Here is a 21260-nt window from a genome sequence, read left to right on the forward strand (position 1 = left end):
ACACTTGATGACAATTCTAAATAACGCCTATCAAATTTCACTATCATCTTCAGCTTTGGGTAGAGTGGTGAAATATGGCTTCAAAACAACTAAAACTCAGCCACCCACTGAGAACTAAATGACATAATTGCTAGTTTAGTGCCCAGGAAAAAATAGATGTTTCCCTAAATGAATACAATTTGCAAAACCATTTGCCGCAGAAAAGTATATACGTGCATTTTTACACATATTCACCAGTGTATGCTGTGCTCAAGGGAAAATAATTGATTTTGCGGTGTAATGTGGCCATCTCTGTGAAGGAATGTAAAGGAATGACAATAAATTGCTGTTTTAATACAGATTTTATAGAGCTGTGTTGGTGGGGCGGTTGGGGGCAGTGGGCTGGCAGCTGTTGCTGGTGTGCGGGGGCCCTCAGGTCTCGGCCTACCCCTAATGGCCAGACCAGCTGTCGGAGTTCTGTCTGTAGGGGCGCGGGGCTTCAGGAGGCGGGGAGGGCATGAGAACTTCCACCCCCCTGGCCTGGGGGGCGGGTCCCCGCCTTGTCTGCCCTCCTCTGAAAGGGGGTGATTGATGGCGCAGGGTTGACACCATGCTTCCCCAACAATTGACTCAGGAGGGACAGAGGATGAACAGAGAGCTCGGGACCCCTCCACGTCTTTCTCCTCTGGTTTTCAGAGGCAAATGTGGGATCAGTCGCAATTATAATTCAGTCATTTTTCTCAATATGTCTTTTATTTGACATTTTTAGTGCAGCATATGCCACTCTAAACACGTTTCAAGACTGCCACTGCAACAATTCTGCAGACAGACTCAAGTTATTTTCTGCTTTATTTGTCAAATGGCTTCAATGACCCTCTGCATTTCGTTAAGATAAGCCTTCATGTTGCAGCAGGCCTTCAGTGCCCTTTTCCTTACGCCAGTTAAATTAATCCTAACAACAGAGCGGAGATACATGGTGCTTCCAGGGTGGACAGCGCCACGGCCTCAAGCGTGTGTGTCCGGTCATCAGTGGGTATCAGCCCAAAGTCTCAGCACCGGGGCCTGCTAACACAGACCTGACCTTTTGCACTAAACCCCAGGATCCTCCCTGGATGCCTTTCAGCAAGTTGCCAGCACCTCCGTTCTCCTTCAAGATTTACAGCCCCGCGGAGGGATAGAGGAGGTGGAAGGAGGGGGGGGGCACTGTCCGGCAGCTGTTCACAGTGGTCTTAAGTAGCTATTTCACACGGAAACAGAGTCATAGCTTTCTGAATTCCTCCAGCTGGCCAGTCTCCAGCCTGGTCTGAAATACATTCCCGCACAGAGATGCCTTTGCACTCTCTGCCCTCCATTCTCACTGCTCTGTAGATGAAAATGCCTCCAGACCTTCCACTGAGTCTCAGTCCACTGTCCACCCCTCTGCAGATTTACACCTCAGATGGAAGAGACAACAGCTATCCCATCTTGATTAGGGACATATTACCCTGATTTTGGAGAGAAAGGTTCCATAAGATCTCTGTAATTCCATAAGATCTCTGTGTCTTGTCCCACTGTCTTCTGGGAGAACAATTTAGCAAGATACACGGGACAGTGAGACAGGAAAAGATTCCCATAGGTAAAAAATCGATTTCCTTCCTTTTATCTGACCCTGTCCCCTGCAGAGACAAGTCATGTGTACACATACAGGATTTAATGGCCATTTAGAGAGCTTGTGTGAAAGTCAAACACGTTTTCCCACAATCCAAAAAGAGATCCATCATTCACATGTGTTTACTTTAGGCAAAAAGCCCCAACCTCTCGGTCACTGTGTGTATAGGTGTGTGTGTGTGTGTGTGTGTGTGTCACAGAGAGTAGGTGCAAGGAAAAGAAGAAAAGAATCACGGTGAAAGAGGATACTGAAAGTATGAACACAACTCGATTAGAAACCTCTGTTTTTTATGTAAGCTTGGTGAGAAATTAATTAATCAGGGACTAGCAAAGCACAATGTGTTTTGAATAGTTTATTCAAAACCTTTTGACTTGACAACAGTTACAATTAGGACAAAACCAGAAGATAAGAATGTAGTTATATAAATACAAACTTTTCACATTAAATTAAAAGGCATAAATACAAATACTTCCTTGCTACTTTCAATTAGTATTGCAAATGTAGAAGATTAAAACCTACATAAACACAAATGCCACAGAAATGTCTTAGCTGTTTCCGAAAGTGTAGGAATCCTGGGAAAAGCAGAGGTGTTCCTTTAGATCCAAACATCCCATAACAGAGCAGAAACAAAGATAAGTTCTCTTATCACTGTGGGACACTGTTGTGTGTGAGTTGCGTGCATGTGTTCATTGGGGCTGCTTGTGCTATTGTCACACATTGAGACAACATCAGAAGTGTGCCTATGATCTCTTCAAACCTCAGAAGCCCACTACACTTGAAGCTGAAGAGCTTACCCACAACCCCTGAATGATAAAGAGATCATACAATTATGAAGCAGCCATAAAGGAGACAAAACAGATCATCGACCTGAACGCTGCGCTGCAATTGGCCCTGACGTCTGTCTGTAGGGGGTCTCAGCTGCTGATTGGCCATGACCGGTTTTGTAGAGGGGCTTCTAATCCTCTCCACACTCTCTGTGGGTGCTCTCAGGGCTTTTCCCACATAAATCAGTCTGGCCTGGGTGGTAAAGTCATCACGTCCACTGTGTCCACAAACACTGCCTGTTAGCACCCCTATCACATGGAGCGTGCTAGCTCTGAAAGGCCACCGAGCATGAAAGGAGGGCGCTGGCTGACCACGCTATACTATATGTAGGCCATTACTGGTAACTCCACTTAACACTCTACTGTAATAAATAAAAAAAGACGTTGTCACTGTTGGAAAAAAGCTACCATGAGCTTTGTCTTTCATGGCAACATGATCTCATGGGAAGGCATATCAATAGCACGGCACTTTTAAGAACATTTCACTTTTCATGTATAAGCATTTCAAGCTTTTCGTACGTAATTTTAAATAATGCCTAACTACTCACAGAGTACATGGTCGAAATTTTAAACATATGGATAACTTTGTGAATTTATATAATACTACTTGGTTGTGTTTAGTCAATGAAACTACTTGGTAGGTTTAGGAAGTGATCATGTTATTATGATTCCCACTGCTATTCTTGGCAAGACAAGCCCTGTGTAGCATTCAAGCCTGAGGATTGGCCAGGCGTCCATGACCTGAGGCACTGGTAACCCCTTTTTTTGTTCAGGTCCCATGCCTATAACCAATGGGCTATCCTGACCTTAACCACTCAAAGTTAATGCGTAACCTCAACCAGCTATGCAGCTACCAGGCTGCTCATGAGTATGAAACTATTTTTTATAGAAATATTATTTGATGTTGGTCTCACTGACCCCTGCAGTGTATGGACACACTCCCCTGCCGTGTGAGTGCAAAGCAAGGCTGGGTCAAGAACGACAGCATGAGCAGTCTATACCATTTTGCCTCAGACCCATGGGTGGTCTTCCCTTAAACGGCTTTGGTCAGCTTTTCCCTCTTGACACTGCAAACGTATAGTATCATTCACATGCAGTTCTGGATAAAAGCCTTTCTGTTGGCAATGTGCTTCACAATAGTGCTTGTTATCCCAAGGTATCAAATGCTCAATGGAAGGAATTACAGAGTACTTTGTACAGCTGGGTATACAAAAGCAGAAAGACGGTGCTTGAAAGACAGGTTCTACAATAAATGTGTACACTATGATGTCCTGATTAGCAGTTTTTTTTATGATTGCTTAAGCACAATTAAAAACAATGGGCTGTTTGTCAAAGTACTACACACAATTCACACAACCACACACACAAGTAGCAGCACACCTCAGATCTTTTGCAAAATAAAACACATCATTGAAAACTTTCAATAATTTATGACATATGGCACACGTATGCAGTTCATTCGGTCTGACTCATTTGAAACATTGCTGTGCTCAATCTAAAACACTTTTAACATTTCTACTTTTCTAATGATATAGTCGATCTATAGTAGATTTACAGTAATGTTAGAGTGTAGTTCATGAATATATTGACCAAACTCAACAGACAAGACAAGTACTTACTGCACACTGATAGAAATAGTTATTTCTCTTATTGTAATCAGTCACTGAAATTCAGAACAGAGCATATTCTAAAAAGAATATAGGACATAAAAATCAAAAACATTTATGGAGACAAAAAACAAAGCATGAATACAGTTCAATTCAATTGCTAATGCTTTCGCTGCTATATTGGCTTCCATTGCTGTTGTAAACAAGAACTCAACCTGTGGTCTTTTGATAGTGCTAACATGATTGATGAAAATGAAGCAATTAGGTGTTTGGCAGGAGTCAGTCTCAATAATTGTTTTTTATGTGTCATTTTAGTGTGTTAGCAATTGAAAAAAACTATGAGCAATGCTCACAACTGTTCAAAGAGAGCCACTCTATTTCCAACAAAGCACAGAGTTATAAATCCTGACCTGTCTCCTCTATGTTTGTGCGCTTGGAGATTCCCCCTGAGTCCTGCGCGAGAACTTTGTCGCCAAGGCTTCCACTCTCACACTTTCTCTCCAATACAAACAAAACACTGACTTATTTCCTCTGTTTGTGTGTGTGTGTGTGTGTGTGTGTGTGTGTGTGTGTGTGTGTGTGTGTGAGGGGGGTGGTGTGTGTGTGTGTGTGTGTGTGTGTGTGTGTGTGTTGGGGTTGAGAGACAGAAGAGATAACAAGACAAAGATGTAAAATGATTAGGAATTCATTAAAATCACAATTTACAGACTATCGTATGAAATGTTCCACAGAGAAACCAGAGGCTGTCCTATACTGCTGTTGTTCACACAAGACGTAGTCCACTGTTCTTTTATTGCTGAAACAATCAAGGAAAGGTCATATTTCCAGAGGGAAGGGCTAGAGCAGCCACCTCCACTAATAAGATCAGAGAGAAAGAAGACAAACTGGAATTTTCTCATTGGCTCTTTATTTTCTGGAGTCAAGCGGCACAGATTGTAATCCTCTCGAACAAAGCATTTTAGCTTGTGAGTGAAGAACACTGGAACTCTTGTGGATTTTTCAACAGCACTCTTTCAAGGTTGGATGCAACAAGTTTAATTACATACAGGGGTTTGGGAATTCATTAATAGGAGAATGAAGCATTGATGAAATACCTGACATCATTAAAAGAATTATATTTTATTTTTGATTGGATGCCTGTTTCTTTGTATTTCATTTTAAGTGACTATTATAATTGTTATTTTGTGCTCTTTAAAGAAACGGGAAGATACACGTGATGCAATCCTGATCATGTTTGGATAGGATATTAAATACAATGTTGAGCAGTTTTGTTACAATGTGACTGATAACAGCCTCGACCATCAGAGATGTAGAAGCCAGCCTTTGTTTTTCATGAAATGATCAAGGTCTTCCGTTTTTTTTTAGAGAAACATGGCGAATGGGGCATTTGTAGACTGAGTGCCTAGATAGCAAAATACTGTAAATACAACTGTCTGTCCCTGAGCACACTGAGAAATATCTCCCTGGGACCTTCTCCAAGTGGAAGCCAAAATACTGCCAACACCTGCCAGAATGAGCTGCGAGTGCACATCTCCAGAGGGTGAAAGAGAAATTTCACAGCCAGATGAAAACACAAAAATACAGCTTATTACACCTACTTGTAATATATATATAAAGCATAGTGCACCTCCCTCCTTGTCTCTATCTTTTTCACTTTCATCTGGAGGCGTAGTCAGAAATGCAACTATAATCTTGGATACAAGCCTTCATTAAGATGGCATGATTGGGTGAGATTTTAAAGAGGATTTTCAATCAGTTGCAGTAGTATCCAAGTGCTGATGAAGAATACAGGACTAAGTAATCATGGAATTGTGCACAAAAAGCTGCATCCAGCTATTGAAAAGTTTGCACTGCCCAACTTTCATCACATGGTGGCTGCCAAATGAAGCAGGTGTTTGTGAGGCCTAACAAGCTCTTTTCACTGACCCCTATAGATGACGTCACATGCACTAACGAACTTCACTCCAAACCAGCCAGCTACATTCATGGCCCTGCCTGTAATTTATTCAAGGCCCAGGACCAGGAATAGTGTGATGGAGAGGGGGAGACGGTGGTCTATGGGCAGTGTGCTTGAATATTAGTGTGCTGCCCTCCCCTGCAGAGAGAAACTGTGTCATAATGCCGGAGTCCTTTTATGATTCAAATCAAGGCTATTGTCTCTGTAAGCGACCGGCTCCGCTCTGTGCCGCAGAACAACCGAGGCACTATACGCCGGCTGGAGAAAATGAGTCCACTGCAATAGGCTGAGGAGGTGCAGGCTGAGACAGCAGGATTGCAACTCAGTACCATGGGCCGTGGGGATAACAGGAATGTCTGCACTCTCTGCTATCATGTAAACACAATTCACTCTCTTATCTGCAATTCATCAAATGTAAACACACAAACAAACACACAAGTAAGCCTGCACAGGACTGGACACACTCTAGTCAACTGCCATAATACAGCAGCTACTTCTTTCAAAACATAATTTAGGAGTCTTATTTGTTTTTTTACTCGAAACTAATGATATGTAATTATCTTTTTGTCAATGCATTAGCAGAAATTCACAGTGCTTTTTGATATTCACCCACAGTTCCATTAGTTATTTTACCAGCATATAAAACACCCACCAGAATTAACATAAAAGTGAATGAGTACAATTTTTTTTGTAATTTTTGGCTCTACGTGGCTCTAAAATAACCCACAGAAATCCCATGTTGATTGAATGCTGATTCTGGAACAAGAGACAGAGAGTTTCTTTTCTGTAAAATCTACTAAATGTGTTTTGATAAAAGCAGCTTTTCAATTAATGTCTCAGCAAAGTATTAATTTGTATTGGTCGTTTTTTGTGCGTGTGTGTGTGTGTGTGTGTGTGTGTGTGTGTGTGTGTGTGTGTGTGTGTGTGCGCGTGTGTGTGTGCGTGTGTGCGTGTGTGTGTGTGTGCGTGTGTGTGTGTGTTATGGGGGTTATTGTGTCGGTGCGTAAAAGTCTCAATGTTTGGAAGCTCTGCGCATGGACTATCTCGTGTGTGTGTGTGTGTGTGTGTGTGTGTGTGTGTGTGTGTGTGAGAGAGAGAGCGAGAGAGAGAGAGAGAGAGAGAGAGAGAGAGAGAGAGAGAGAGAGAGAGAGAGAGAGAGAGAGAGGAGGCGGAGTAATATCAGACGCTGGGACAGATCGGGAAGCAAAAGTTTTTCAAAAGTTTCAGGAGGTTAACCGAGAATCACAGCAGCCGTGGCCGAGCTGCGGAGGATAATACGGGATTGGGACCTAACGCTACACTTTCCGGCTGACTTTATGAAAAAGTCCCTATCAATTTTGGAGCCTTTATTTTTAAGTGAACTTTATAAAGGATGTATTTCTACTAAAAGCCCAACTTGAAACGTTGGAAGTTTTTCACCGAAATGGAAGGGAATATTCCATGGATTATTTTGTCATTTTTATTGTTTATTCATATTTGTGAAGGTAAGTCAAATTAATTAAATGTCGTAGCTATGCATCCAGAGCTAGACTGGACATATCTGGACAACCAAATAAAATTAGATCCAAATGAAATCGGGAGACTAGCGCTAATGAGCTCTGACATGAGTTTGTGCAAAACGGATGTTGTACTTTTTATTTGTATTGTATTTTAGTTTGAGTTACCGCAAAAGATAGGGTGGTGATAGATACCGAAGACGTTTTTCTCTAAATACCATAGTACACACAATTAGTATTGTGTGAGTATACATGTCTTACTTCTGGATAGGTGAGAGTGTTTTTTAGGGTTTTTTTTTACAAATAATAATTGATCCCTCTTAGTTTCGTCTGTTAGAGAAGTCTGGTGGTGGGCTATGTTACCTGGTAAATGAGCGCTGCTGCTCCACCAAGTTAACAAAACCCGAATTGCAGAAGTGGCTCCAACATCAGCAGCACTTTAAATGTTTGGCTGAGGAGCGTGGGCTTGTGAAATGATGCCTAACATAATAGCCGACTTTCCAAAAATGTATTTATTGTATGTGGGGAGGGGGCAGGGTAACAATTTGTTTAAGCTAAATTAGGGGGTGATGCACCGAAGTTACCCCCTCCCTTTCTAAACAAAGACCTTTTAAACAACTGATTTTTTTTCCCCCCTGGAAGCGGTTGAGCAATGACTGTCAGATATGATAAATTAACGTCTCTTAGACAAACTTGTTTCCAAGCAGAAACAATCTCATGTCAGCATGTACTTCTATCAAGGGATCACAAAAGTGTATGTGCTTTTTGACAAAGTAAACAACAAACAGGCCTGTGTCTGCAAGATGCCACAAGTGGCCAAAGGCCTGCTAAAGACGTGCTTGAATTCTGTATCAGTGAGTTTTAAGATTTAAGGAGGTTACATCAATTTGACTATCTTCATAATACTTTACATATAGTTTATAAAGATCACATGCTGTTTCAAAGGAACATTAGTGATAGTATTGGTGAGATTAGTTTTTTGTAGGGTTATATGTTCCCCCCTTAGGTTGAAGTGGATGACAAAAATTAATTTGTGGTTGTGTGGTTCTCTAACAAAATTCTCTAATTTCCACAGGGTCCCGTTGCGTGGATAAATACAGATCTTGTGAAAATGGAGGGACATGCTTAGATTCAGCTTCTCGGTGCATGTAAGTGGAACATATTTAAAGGTCTTTTCTCCTGCATTAATACTTCTTAAACTCAGCTTTTGGAAGGCATTCAAACTACTTGTTTGTAAATTGACAGGCTGTTATTTGTCAGTTGGTTCTTCAAAGGTTCAGGGAAAAAGTTTCTAGTCTAATACTTAGTCTTAAACAATTAAGTGAATTTGCTCTCATTATATCTTGTTGCATTTAATTTACAACATTTACATAAAAGTGGTGAAAGATGGGACACATTGACTAGGCCTACACAGATGAGCACCATCAAGCCTCAACATGTTGTGCAGCTAGACTCATGTTTTGCACCTGTTAAAGAGCTTTGTCAGACATGTATCACATCATTATGCTGCACATAGCAAGTCAAGTTTTTAATCTGTGTTTTTCATTGTTTGTTATGTGAGTAAATTTCAAGGCTTTAAAACATTTTTTTGATAAACTGTCTTTGTTTGGTGCCTGCTTCGGGCATTTTTGAGCTTTCACATCTTTTGACAGTGATAAGGCTTTTGTTTTTCAAATTGGAGAGGGGGGTTGTGTAGGAACCTATTACAATAGTCAAGTTAAATGGCCTACAGTGTCTTGCCTGGGCTCATCTGTCCTTTTTAAGAACCCTTTAGCTTAGGAAACGTGCCTGTGTGTCTTAGATGGAGGAGATACATTCATTGATAGAACAAAAACTCCTGGGTTGCCGGCTGCTTCCCTCCAAAACAGTACATTTATTATTTTATTGGCATGGACTTAACAATACTGCAGGGTTCAAAGTTGAGCCATTACCAGGAATGCACTTTTTACAAGCAAACATGAGGGAATTTTTACTATACATATTTCTTTTTCATACATGAAAGTAACAACATAGTTCTATAAAATGTTTATTCTGCCAGTAGTCGCCATTGCACACTAGACAATGTGTAACTCGACTGCATGTGGAACAAGTAACTACCTCCCACATTTTTTCAATCATTAGCTGGAGCCAAGATGGGTGAGTGTCATTAAGTGAGTCAATGTATAATTTTATATGCAGCCATCTTTTCTTTTTTTTTTCTTTCTTCAGCATATCCAACATTGCTTTTCTAAGCAAATCATTTTGTGTCAACACCACACAGAAATAGCACTTCCCTACCACAAGTGAAAAGTAACACACACTCAATGTTTTACTTAGTTTCAACAGTAGTCTCCAAATGTTTTCTTATGGAAGATACCATTTCTTCATCCTTTGTGCTCCTTCAATCCTTTTGTGCTGTGCACATGCGTTAGGGGTGTAAAAGTCGGGCACGTGTAATCACTATGCTGGTACAGTGCCAACAAAATGAAGCACTTAAAGTGCAAAGGGAAATGATTTCTAATAGAAGGGGACATCAAATGTCATACCACACAGCGTAGAAAGAGTCCCATGGCAGGGCAGAGCAGTGGAGCGGAGCGTGGACACTTGAGAGTGGTCAGACCAGTCCTAGACAGAGGTGAGTGGTGGAGCCACCCCACCCCTTCCCCTGGGAGCCCACAGAAACGGGAGATTGCAAACAGCAGAAAAGATCCTTTCTTCTACCAGATACCTGCCTGTAACCTGGCACCATCAGAACAGGGCGTAGAGAGGGAGAGAAGAAAGGCCACAGCAAAATTAAGCCGATAAACAGAGTAGAAAGACAGAAACAAAATGCAGATACAAACGGATAGGCCTACATGTTTTGGCATTTGAAAGGAATTCGGAGAACCAGTAGGAAATAACTTTGCTTGAAATCACTACTGTTCTACAGAACCACACGCACTTTGTAGAGAATGTTCATCTGTTCCTGCTTGTTATCCAGACACTTGCCTGTTTCATTTTTCTTATGGCGGTTATCTTCTCAAGTGACAGTAAAACTGAGTTTATGGCAGCTACCATTGTTATTGTGCCAGATACCAATGTATCATCTCTCTTGTTGGCAAACACAAACGCACTATAGCTCGAACATGAAAGAAAGGTTCTCTAGCCTCTTAGCCATTTATGTGCCTCTGAGTGTGGTGGCTAGTCCTCAGTTGGCATAGTAGAGGTTGCAGGCCAGAGATGCTGATAGGAGATTACAGTAGTAAACTGTTCAAGTGAACATACTGATTTCCATTTCACCTCTTTCAGTTGGCCAGTAAAAATCAGTCAATGCTTTTAGTCTGAATGGGTTGAGCATTCCATCCTAGGTACTAACTTCCATCAGAGATTGACTGCAACTGTTAGTCAGCCATAAATTCCTTTCTTTGTGATTGCAACAATGGTTGAACATGATGTAGAATGACTGGTTGCATTCACTATTGCTAAAGTGATCACATTTGTTTTGACGTTACCGGTACACAAAATAATTTGCAGATGCATGTGCCAATTTGAAACTCCAGTGTACAAACACTGCAGTAACAAAGAATTGCAACTACAATTGTAAATCAGTAAATAGGGTGGATAGGGAAATCCAATATTTACCTATGACCAGCAATCTGGTATGAGTCAACTTGTGTTCAGCTCAGAATCCATGTCAGATGTGGGTTTATGTGAGAAATGGTATAATTAAAGCAGGTAGAATGCGTTTGATGAAGATGATTACCATTGAAATTGATGCACTTCATCACCATATGAATCTGCACTGAAACGTGCCTTTTTGTCTGAGTCTGCAAACACAGTTTTATTCACACATGCACTGGTGGGAGTGTGGCTTTTACTAAACCAGAATGTAAAAGTTGCATAGTAAAACCCCAAAACATAAACCCAATGGGTAAAATCAATTTAGATTGTTTGGGGTTTATAAACTGCTGCATAATTTAATTACTATTGGATGTTCATCCAATCCCAAAGCATACACTTCCATCTTCAACCAGTTGGCTTTGTTTGAGGGCTGCAGATAAGCACAGCATGTAGGTGAGATTTTATAGTACTTCCAGAGATAAAGATGCTCCGTAACGTCAGCTCTGCAATCCAGCCTTTGCTAGGTTCAAAATGGCGCTACTCAACATGGCTTACATTCAAAATACTGTGTTGTAATATGAGGTTTTATCTACATTTTCTGACACACTGTTCTCCTTAACAATTAATTTTAAGTAGTGACCAATAAGTCTTCTTTCTATGATCTTACTGTGGCCAGAGTTTTGAACTTGACAGTGAAGGGTTGATAGTGTCACAGAGAGTGCAGCCTTCTAGGTGAGCAATCAGGAAGTCCAGTTGAAGAGCCTTGGGCCCCTCAGCTCCACCCTGTGAGCAGAAAGTGCTGCCTTGCGAGGGCCACAGCGGCGTGGCCGGAGGAGAGATAATTAGGCAGATTGAGAGGGTGTCATTCAGAGAGGATCCAGCTGGAGGGATCGGACTGGGGGCAGGGAGTGGGTAGAGGGAGGCTGGGTTGAAGCGAGGGAGTGGGGGAAGGGGGGTGGTCTGCGTAGAGGACAGCTGGTGGATGTTGTGATGGTAATCCAGTGAAGTCAGATCTTGACAAAGGGGAAGCATAGGGCCAGGTGCTGCCATTGAGCAGTCAGCCGCCCCCATACTGTGAGAGACAAGCTCGTGGAGGAATGAAGCCGGTAGCTCACAGTCCCTCTAGCACATGTTGCTTCTCTCACAGCGCAATGGCAACCAAGTCCACTCTTTCTTTCTCTGCGTGTCGTCCCAGCTCTGGCGGCTCATCCTCTGCCTCTGTGTCTCAACACAGTGGCAGATCACAGATTACGTCCAACTCTTTCCTCTGAGCTGAATGGAAATAAATGTGTGGCTTCTTCGCTGCGTGAGGCCCATGGATGGATACAGTGGTCCCCTTTATGTTATTAATGCTTTGCCCTTGGCCTCAGTAGCAGAGTTAGCATATAAATTGTGAGTGTTTTGTTATGATCCGGCAACTCCCAGCCTCTTAGAACATGATGAAGAGGACATCTTTGACTTTGATTGGGAGCAGACTGTCCAGCGAGGGAGCAGACTGCTGTTTCTCTCGTAAAAAGATTCCATATGGCAATTTTATTTCACTTAAAAATACCAAGAACTGTTAATTTGTTTGAAGATATGATATGATATACTTTATTTCAGACTCAGGGTCCAGAGAGAAGAGAAAGGACACATCTTCTTTTAGATGTTTTCAATAAGGACAAATTCAATTTTCACAAGGGAGAGGGTACAACCTTTCCAAATGTGAAATGGGGCAAATACAAGTTAATTTACAAAAGAAATGCATTTTTGAGGTCTGCAATTCACTAAGAAGCAGAAATATACACAAATGCCAATGCACATATTTACTGACGGACCATAGTAAAGAGACAGCTTATATTGTTGGCTTAGTTCAGAGCACCTCGGGGCTAGTGTTTTCTTTGGCATCTTTATGGTGGATTAGAAAGGAATGCTTAGTAAGATTCCTCCTGTCCCTCTGTGCTTTCAGGTTATTGTCCGTACCTCCCATCCATTCACTCTGGTAGCCCCTTCAGGAATGCCTTCAACAATACTGTCAGCCTAGTCTCATTGGAAATGGGATGTTTGGAATGACTTGTTTGATTTGCAATTACTTTGCAATTTTGTGAGGCGACATGTAGCCCATATCACTCATGCTGTCCTGACAGGCAGATGGAGCCATTGTCATGTCATTATCCAGGAAAGCTAATGCATTACAGACCCAGTAGTTTGAAATGACTTAAGGAGAGCAGTTGTCATATCTATAAGGAGATGAGTACTGTCTGACCAAGAGGTTACACCATAGGGAGGAAGATTTGGGTTTGTTGTCTTTTCTTTTCTCTGGGTCATGACTTGAGACTGAGCTGTGGTTCCCAGGCCCCGTCACAGGAAGTTGTGCCTTCTGACCTCCCTGCTACGCACATCCTGTCTTATCAGAGAAGCTTAAGCAGCTTACTCAGTCCAGCCAGGTCTCCATGCTCCTTCACTTTCTCGTCTTTTGAGTCATTTTATTTCACCCTCCTCACATATGCTAAAACTCGTTTTATCATTTACTACTTGGAACTTATATCTGAGTATGTGGAAAAGAAAAAAAAAATTTGAGAGCTAACCCGTCACACATTTGCAGAAAACAAACCCAGTGTGCTAATTGATTTCATATTTTTGCGTTATTGTGAGTTGGCACAGGAACATCTGGAATTTGTGTATTCTTCTTCTTTTTGGAGTCAATGTATGTCCGAACCACATGCTTTTGTAGGGATAAGCCTGCTTCTGAAGTCTCATCCCCTGGTTGTTTGTTCTTATCCGTGAGAAGATGACTTCTGAAGAGACATTCGGGCAGGCGTGATTGGAATAACTGAGGCCCGCCAGCAAAATTTCCCCAGTCTCTCCCTCCCCTTTAGAAGAGGAAGGGATGGGTCCATCATTAAATGATTCAGGAAAAGGCATTCACTTCTCCACTAAGCACATTTTCCACAGACATCTTGATTTCAATGTTTACCTTCTCTATATTTAAGGTTTTGGGACTTAAATACCTTTCCACATGGATATAAGACAAACTTCCTACATTATTGTTATTCTTTGTAGTTTTATTATGTATGACTGGCCCACAGTCTTCTTTAACTAGTACTTCTTTGGGTGACAGCAGTTAAGGTAATAGACATTTTCTGGCTGTTATCTTTTGCTTATTAATAAGAGCCTTTGCCAGTGCAACGTAAACAATTTAATTATTTCAGTCAACATTGTTAAATTGGAGTGTGGTTGATCAGTTATAGTTCTGTTTAACTCACTTTAATTGTGCAGCAAATGCTGTGAAATGAATAGCAATACAGGCCATTAGAAGTTCTGAGATCATTTTTGTCACGTCATATTTTTACTGTTAAGGCTAATATGAGAAGCATTGGACAAGGCATTGAAGTTGAACTTTCATGTTAGGTTGGGGATGGGGTCCTTTTTAAAATTTGACTTTCAAAGTTTAATGGAATCTGGTTCAGTTTAGGTGGTTGGGTGGGGTTTTTGTGGTTGAGTTCAGCGGAGAATGCTTTGAAAGACCTCGACCCTGGGATTCATGCAATGTGGTTATGGGCAAATGCGTTGCTATTTGAAAAATGTCAAGGAGTAGTCTTCCAAAAATCTGTTGACACTTGAGGCAAATTGGTTCGGATAGTGTACAGACAAAAACTTCCATCTCTCATTGGGTCCTTTTCATAGCAGCATTAAAGAGCACTTAGCAACAAGGCTACATTTTTTTTATTCACTTGGTGCAGAAGATCTGTGCAGTCCCCACTGCCAGGCAAATGCCAGACATTTCTGGATTTATGGTCGTATACATGTGAATCTGAATCAGAGGTGAGAAGGACGCACTGGCAGCCTTCCTAGCTTTCTAGTCAGATTCATTACTGCTTTTTCTCAAGAGATAGTTAAATGTCCTTATATTCACATGTTTAATATTCATGCTCTGGGGGGGCTCTGGAAACCTCCTTCTGGAGATTTCAATACCTCCATTGTGTGTCAAAGCACAATTGTTGGAACAAACTTTGCACTTTAAACTGTGAAACACGCATCCTTTTTAGACATGATCATACTTAATTACCAGACTGAATTGGTGCCGCACAGCGCTCAGTGCTACCTGCATATGAAGGGGATCAGTCCTCTGAAGTGCCCCAACTGTCCTTACGAAACCCTGTCTCCCAACACCCCCTTTTTCTCACTCTGGTCTCTCTCACCATGGGTTACTGTTGCCAGGCTACAGCCCAGGCCTGTTGGTCCATGTAAGCCCAGGCCTGAAAGACTAGCTGTTTGGGTCACTGCTCCCCCCCAGCACTTTCATACAAAGGAGTTCTGACTACTTTAGCTCTTTTATTTGGGCCACAAAACACTCCCCAACCCCCAATCTGGCTCTTTGCTGAGAAAGGGAGAGCCAAGCTGGGGAGAGCAGAGCAGAGGAGGCTGTTGGAAGGAGGGGGGGATGTGGATGGGATCCTGTTGGCAGTGTGGTGTCAGTATGGACTCGCATTAAGTAGAAGATCTGGTTGCTGCTTGCTTGTAGAAAGGAGGGGGTGAGGGAAAGACGTCTGTGTTGAGAGAAGGAAGGAGACACTGTTTCCCAAAGATCCTGATATTGTATTTTAGCAGCTTTTCTCATGCAATATATGTTGAATTCTTGCCCAAAGCCAAAAGATAGTGGTTGTCTTGTTGTTGCTCTTCCTCTCCATTAGTTTTAGGAAATGCCCTCTGAGATAGGAAGACTCCTTTATACTTGTTGCTTTGTGGAGCATGACTGTGTGTATGAACCGTGTCAGAGATTACAGCCTCTTTGTTCACAGGTGAGTCACCTTCTGACCTCTGGCAGAATAGCTGCTATTGTATAGGAGAGGATGAGCTCAGGTTACCCTGCTTCAGTGACCCAGAAGGCAGGAAAAATGGCATTGTGTTACACACATAAAGGTGACAGAACTCACTTCCATAAATCAAACTGTTTTAGTCAGATGATCCTCATACTTGATGTAGAACAACTGAGAAATCACAGTGCACTGCTGTAACGTCTTATTTCATATTAAAGAAATGTTTTGGAGGGTAATTTGCACTTCAAACAATGTTTAACAATTGCCATTGTCTTTCTTCTTTCTTTTATTACTTTCTCTGTGTATCTTCTCTTTTATGGGTTCACGATACTACCCTTCCTCAGAGGCTGAGGCTGGTTGTAAGTTTCTTTTCTTTGTGTTTGGGTGTGTAGTGATTGTTGCATGTGTTTGCATTGTTGCAGTGGTGCCTTCGTGTCAGCTGTAAAGTTTGTTAAGAGGAACTGTTAATGCATGTGTTTGTGAACGATGACCACATCTCTTGAGTGTTGTGAAATGGTGTGTGTGTGTGTGTGTGTGTGTGTGTGTGTGTGTGTGTGTGTGTGTGTGTGTGTGTGTGTGTGCGTGTGCGTGTGCGTGTGCGTTGGTTACTGGGAATTTCCCATGAGTAAAACAGTACAGTTGTTTTGGCTTAAAGTCTGGCAGGAGATGTAGATGCCAGACACCCAGAGGTTCACTGACATATGTGGACAGATGCATGGTGCCAGGGCTGCAGCTGGCAAAAGTCCTCATATGTGTTGACACGGGGAGATTACCCATTCTGGCCATCCCTCCAGTGTACTCAAAGACCTTCTCCTCATCTGCTCCACTCTCTTCCTCAAAGGTCAGAAGTCGACACTCACTAAATATGACTCGGGCCCATTGCGCAACAGCAGCTAGCACCTGCCTTCCACATCCGCCACAAATAAGGCTGGGCCTAGGCGCAGGCATAGTTCCTGCCTTGCTGTTCCCAGAGGTAATGGAATCCGCAAGGTTGTAAAGAGCCTGATAAGGAGACTCTCAGGTGCACCAGGACAAAGTTGCATGTCTCTCACAGTGTCCACACTGATAGCACTCTGATTTGTGTATTATGGGAGTAGCATGTAGGCTATGAGTCAGACCTAGACAAAAGACTGTGTGTTTTGGCTGCTCAGTTCAGTGTGCATTTGTACGGGAGGACAAATTATTTATCAGACACAACTACTATTGGCATTCTTACACCCACACATCTATGTTAAGACACACACAAATGAACACATAGCTGAACACACTTTAATCCAAATATCTAGTATTTCAGTCTCTGTAGTGCAACACCAACATGCACTTGAACACACAATACTTTCTGGAATGAGTTTTGAATTATTCTCTGTCTACACAGAGTCACGATGGTCTGCCGAGAACAACAGTCTGTTAAGACTGTAGCTCTTTGGCTTTCATGAGCAGTCGAATGCCCGCAATACAGAGTGGCTCCAGAAGAATTTGACTGTCAGTCTGTGTTGTACTTTTCAGCTCTATAAGCAACTTTCTTCCCTGGCCCTTTCAAAGCCCTCTTTGTGCCACATTTGTGTTTCATTTTTTAGTGACACCCTAGATTCCAGACATAGTTAATTTGCCTCTAAATAAACCCAGCCAAGCCATGACAAATAGCCATGGTGACCAAAAAGTGTGTGTGTGTGTGTGTGTGTGTGTGTGTGTGTGTGTGTGTGGGGTGGGGGGGGGGGGGGGTGTTGAGTCGGGTGTCAGGCTTGCTTGTTCGTCTATGCGGTTGCTAGGACAACAGAGATTGTGCATTCGGAGTGGGTCCAGTGTTTTCATAGCAAGGGACGAGGGATTACAGGAAATATGACATGACATTCTTGCTAGACCAGACCGCTCTCTCCTCCTCTTAGTTGCCCTCTCCACCAATTCTACCTTCTAAAGACATTCTCTCCTGCAGAGAAGCCCCAACCCATTCCCTGCAGCCTGAGTGACATTATCATCACAATTAGATGGGGGACCTCTGACATTTGACCTCTCAGCGCGTGAGAGAAGGGGGTTGCCGAGGGGGGGGGAGCCAAGCTGGCGTTCAGGGGGGCTTTAGGAGATGGAAGAGAAGCTGTAATAACTATCTGAATAACCTCGCTCAACAGTGGTGCTCTAGTGCAGCTTCACTTTAACGTTCACACCAACTTCCAGTGCCTTAGTGCTGATCATGGGAAAAATCGTCATTCCCAACAGCATTTATAGTTGATACAGATAATTGATTATTTTTATTGACAAACAAACTATTATTTTGGAGACATATAGTTTATTAAGGGGGGAAGGTACATCAAAACAGTAAACGATGAACTAACATTAGTGTAGTGGTGATGCTCCTGTTAAAGAGAATAGATGAAAACCCTTTGTTGATCCTACCCAGGGGTTCCTTTCCAATGAAAGAGAAGACAGAGCCCAAGGGCGGGCCAAAACCCAGCCGTCACTGCCCTGTCATCAGCATCAAACAACCTGTTTGAAGAGGGGGCTTGTCCCCAGCCAGGGGCTCCATTGTGGGTATAGAGTTACCAGCTCATACTGTACTCCTTAGTAAGTCCAAACCTTGTCTAAACTCCCATAGGACCTTTGCAGAGAGCTATAGGAAGCCATGTTTATATGTTTATCTCAATTTCTGAGTGGAGCAGGTTTAGGTCTTACAAAACGTCTTCACAGCCAACATGGCGAAAGCAGTGCAGAAGCAGAAGCTTCATTTCCTCACGTGTGTCTACACAGGATGCGTTCAGGCACATTATTAAGTTTATGTCACCTGTGTTTTGCCACTGTTTGTAAGTTGCTGTATTGATTAATATAGAAAGAAGCCTGTCTGTTCCATAAGTTGCATGTGAGATGGATGACCGAAAATATGTTGTTTCATTTAGATACCACAGCTGCTTCTCCTCTTCGGTTCTTGTGTGCTGTGTGTAGTCCTCCGTTTTTTCTCATGTCAGTAATTGTTGGCAGTAATACGTTTCCAGAGTGCTGTTTCTGGGTGTGTTCTTTTTCATATATGAGAACAGAGCAAGAGCTGAGGTGCGGAAAACTGTAACAGTGTAAGAAGAATGTTAGCTGACATGGACAAACTGAGGCTTTTTAGTTGGAAATAACAGGATGTGCCTTGTGAAGCCCGTAAGACAAAAAGAGATAGCCTCCCTCCATCTTCATTTTGAAATTGTTTGAGTGTATGTATGTCTCACTTTGTGTGTGTGTGTGTGTGTGTGTGTGTGTGTGTGTGTGTGTGTGTGTGTGTGTGTGTGTGTGTGTGTGTGTGTGTGTGTGTGTGTGTGTGTGTGTGTGTGTGTGTGTGTGTGTATATGTACTGCATGGTAAGTACTTATGGGGTAAGCTATGTTATTACAAATTTGTTCCAGGGTGCAGAAGAATTACTCAAGCCAATGTATGAGTCAGCCAGCAGGCCTTGCCAAGGTGTCAGGGGCCCTCATTGCCAAACCCAGAACTTGATGGGATTTGGGCTACACTGGAGTTTGAGTGTCACAGCTCGGTCTTGAATACCTTAGTTTGTCATCTTGTGACCTGTTTTGACCTCCAGGTCAAAGACATCCTAATGTGTGTGTGAATTTGTTTGTCCAGATGTCGTCTGGGATTCATTGGTCCTCTCTGTCAGCACCTGGATCCCTGTCATCGATCGCCATGTCTGAACGGAGCAGCTTGCAAGAGCCAGGTGGTCAATGGTATCCCACAATACACCTGTGTGTGCCAGAGAGGGTTCAGAGGTACATCTATCAGAGTTTGTCTTAATTAGAGAGATTGGATCTGAGAAAGGAGATTGAAAGTTCCTATTTTAACTTAATACAATTCACTATTTAATTTCCAGGCCAAGACTGCTCCCTCATTGATGCCTGTGCCACAAGTCCCTGTGCCAATGGGGCCCGTTGTGCCAATTGGAATAACCACTACAACTGTTCCTGCCCACCTGGCTTCCAGGGAAAGAACTGCCGCAATGACATTGATGAGTGCCGCAAGCCTGGCGTGTGCCTCAATGGTGGCCTCTGCATTAACACCCACGGGTCCTTCCGCTGTCAGTGCCAACCTGGATACAGCGGGCGCACATGTGAGGTGTCCACCCTTCCCTGTGCCCCATCTCAGTGTCTTAATGGGGGCACCTGTCGCCAGACCAGCGACCATTCCTACGAGTGTGCTTGCCTACCAGGTAGAATAACTCTTTATCTGTAATAGACCCCCCACACACACACACACACACACACACACACACACACACACACACACACACACACACACACACAAAATAAAAAAGTTAGTGTGCAGACCCCGTTTTTTCCCAGGCCCTTAGCACAGGCATACGGATTTTCCCAGCCTGATGATGTAGCTGTTAGTGCTGTTTCTGGGATTAACTCCTCTCTCCCAGGTCAGCTTCCTGTCTGCTATTAATAGCTAATGATGGGAGATGGGATGGTGGGAGAGTTGTAGAGGCAGCCCGCCGTCACTCTACTCCACTCTGCTCTTTTCACAACAGAAGGAATTTACTTTATGGGCCTCCTGGTTTCCCACTGGGGAGCTGACAGGAAATGTCTCTTGCCAGAGAGGAAGTCATTGAAACTGTGAGAGATTATAAAACAAGCAAACACTGCGGGGAGTGCGGACCTCTGAAGCAGGCAGGAGTCACGGCTGTTGCTGGCATCGTATGGGAACCATCATGAGAAGACGTAAACACTCAGACACCCTCTGAACCTTTTTACTGCCCACGTTAACCCACAACGTTTCTAGTGTGGGAAATATAACTCAACGTCATGAGTGGAGATGCTCTGTTTCTGGAACAGGAACCACTGAATGTTTAGTAAATGCTCAGTTGGTGTATGTTACTCTGTCTGTGTATCATAACTCTTTTTTTCTCTCCTTCTGTCTCAGGGTTTGAGGGACACAACTGTGAGAATAATGTGGATGACTGTCCAGGTCACAAGTGTATGAATGGAGGAATATGTGTGGATGGAGTCAACACCTACAATTGCCAGTGCCCACCAGAATGGACAGGTACATATCTATTAACATAATATTTTAAATCAACTTTAAATGTATATATCTCATGGTGAGTATGTACAAGCAAATATATCATCTAATCACTCTAGGGCAATACTGTGCTGAGGATGTCAACGAGTGTCTCATGCAACCAAATGCCTGCCATAATGGGGGTACTTGCTTCAACACCATCGGTGGTCATACCTGTGTCTGTGTTAACGGTTGGACTGGAGATGATTGCAGTGAGAACATCGATGACTGTGCCATAGCCGTTTGTTTCAATGGTGCCACTTGCCATGACCGTGTAGCATCCTTCTTCTGCGAGTGCCCAGTTGGAAAGACAGGTACGTGGGTTCGTCAAATGGCCCCT

The 21260-nt window shown here is 42.8% G+C and overlaps 1 protein-coding gene across 1 annotated transcript in view; it reads left to right on the top strand.

Moving 5' to 3' along the window:
* The first annotated feature begins 7226 nt into the window (after positions 1-7226).
* The window catches only part of notch3 (notch receptor 3), a 28947-nt gene continuing 14913 nt past the window's right edge, over positions 7227-21260 (top strand). The window contains exons 1-6 of the mRNA XM_068718266.1: positions 7227-7499; positions 8587-8659; positions 19487-19629; positions 19731-20066; positions 20783-20905; positions 21001-21234. Coding sequence (XP_068574367.1) covers positions 7439-7499; positions 8587-8659; positions 19487-19629; positions 19731-20066; positions 20783-20905; positions 21001-21234 — 970 coding nt within the window. The 5' untranslated portion in view covers positions 7227-7438. The remainder of the gene's footprint in view (positions 7500-8586; positions 8660-19486; positions 19630-19730; positions 20067-20782; positions 20906-21000; positions 21235-21260) is intronic.

The sequence above is a fragment of the Cebidichthys violaceus genome, unplaced genomic scaffold, assembly GCF_023349555.1.
Source record: "Cebidichthys violaceus isolate CVI_PGR_0920_01 unplaced genomic scaffold, fCebVio1.0.p SCAF_23, whole genome shotgun sequence".
NCBI lineage: Eukaryota > Metazoa > Chordata > Actinopteri > Perciformes > Stichaeidae > Cebidichthys > Cebidichthys violaceus.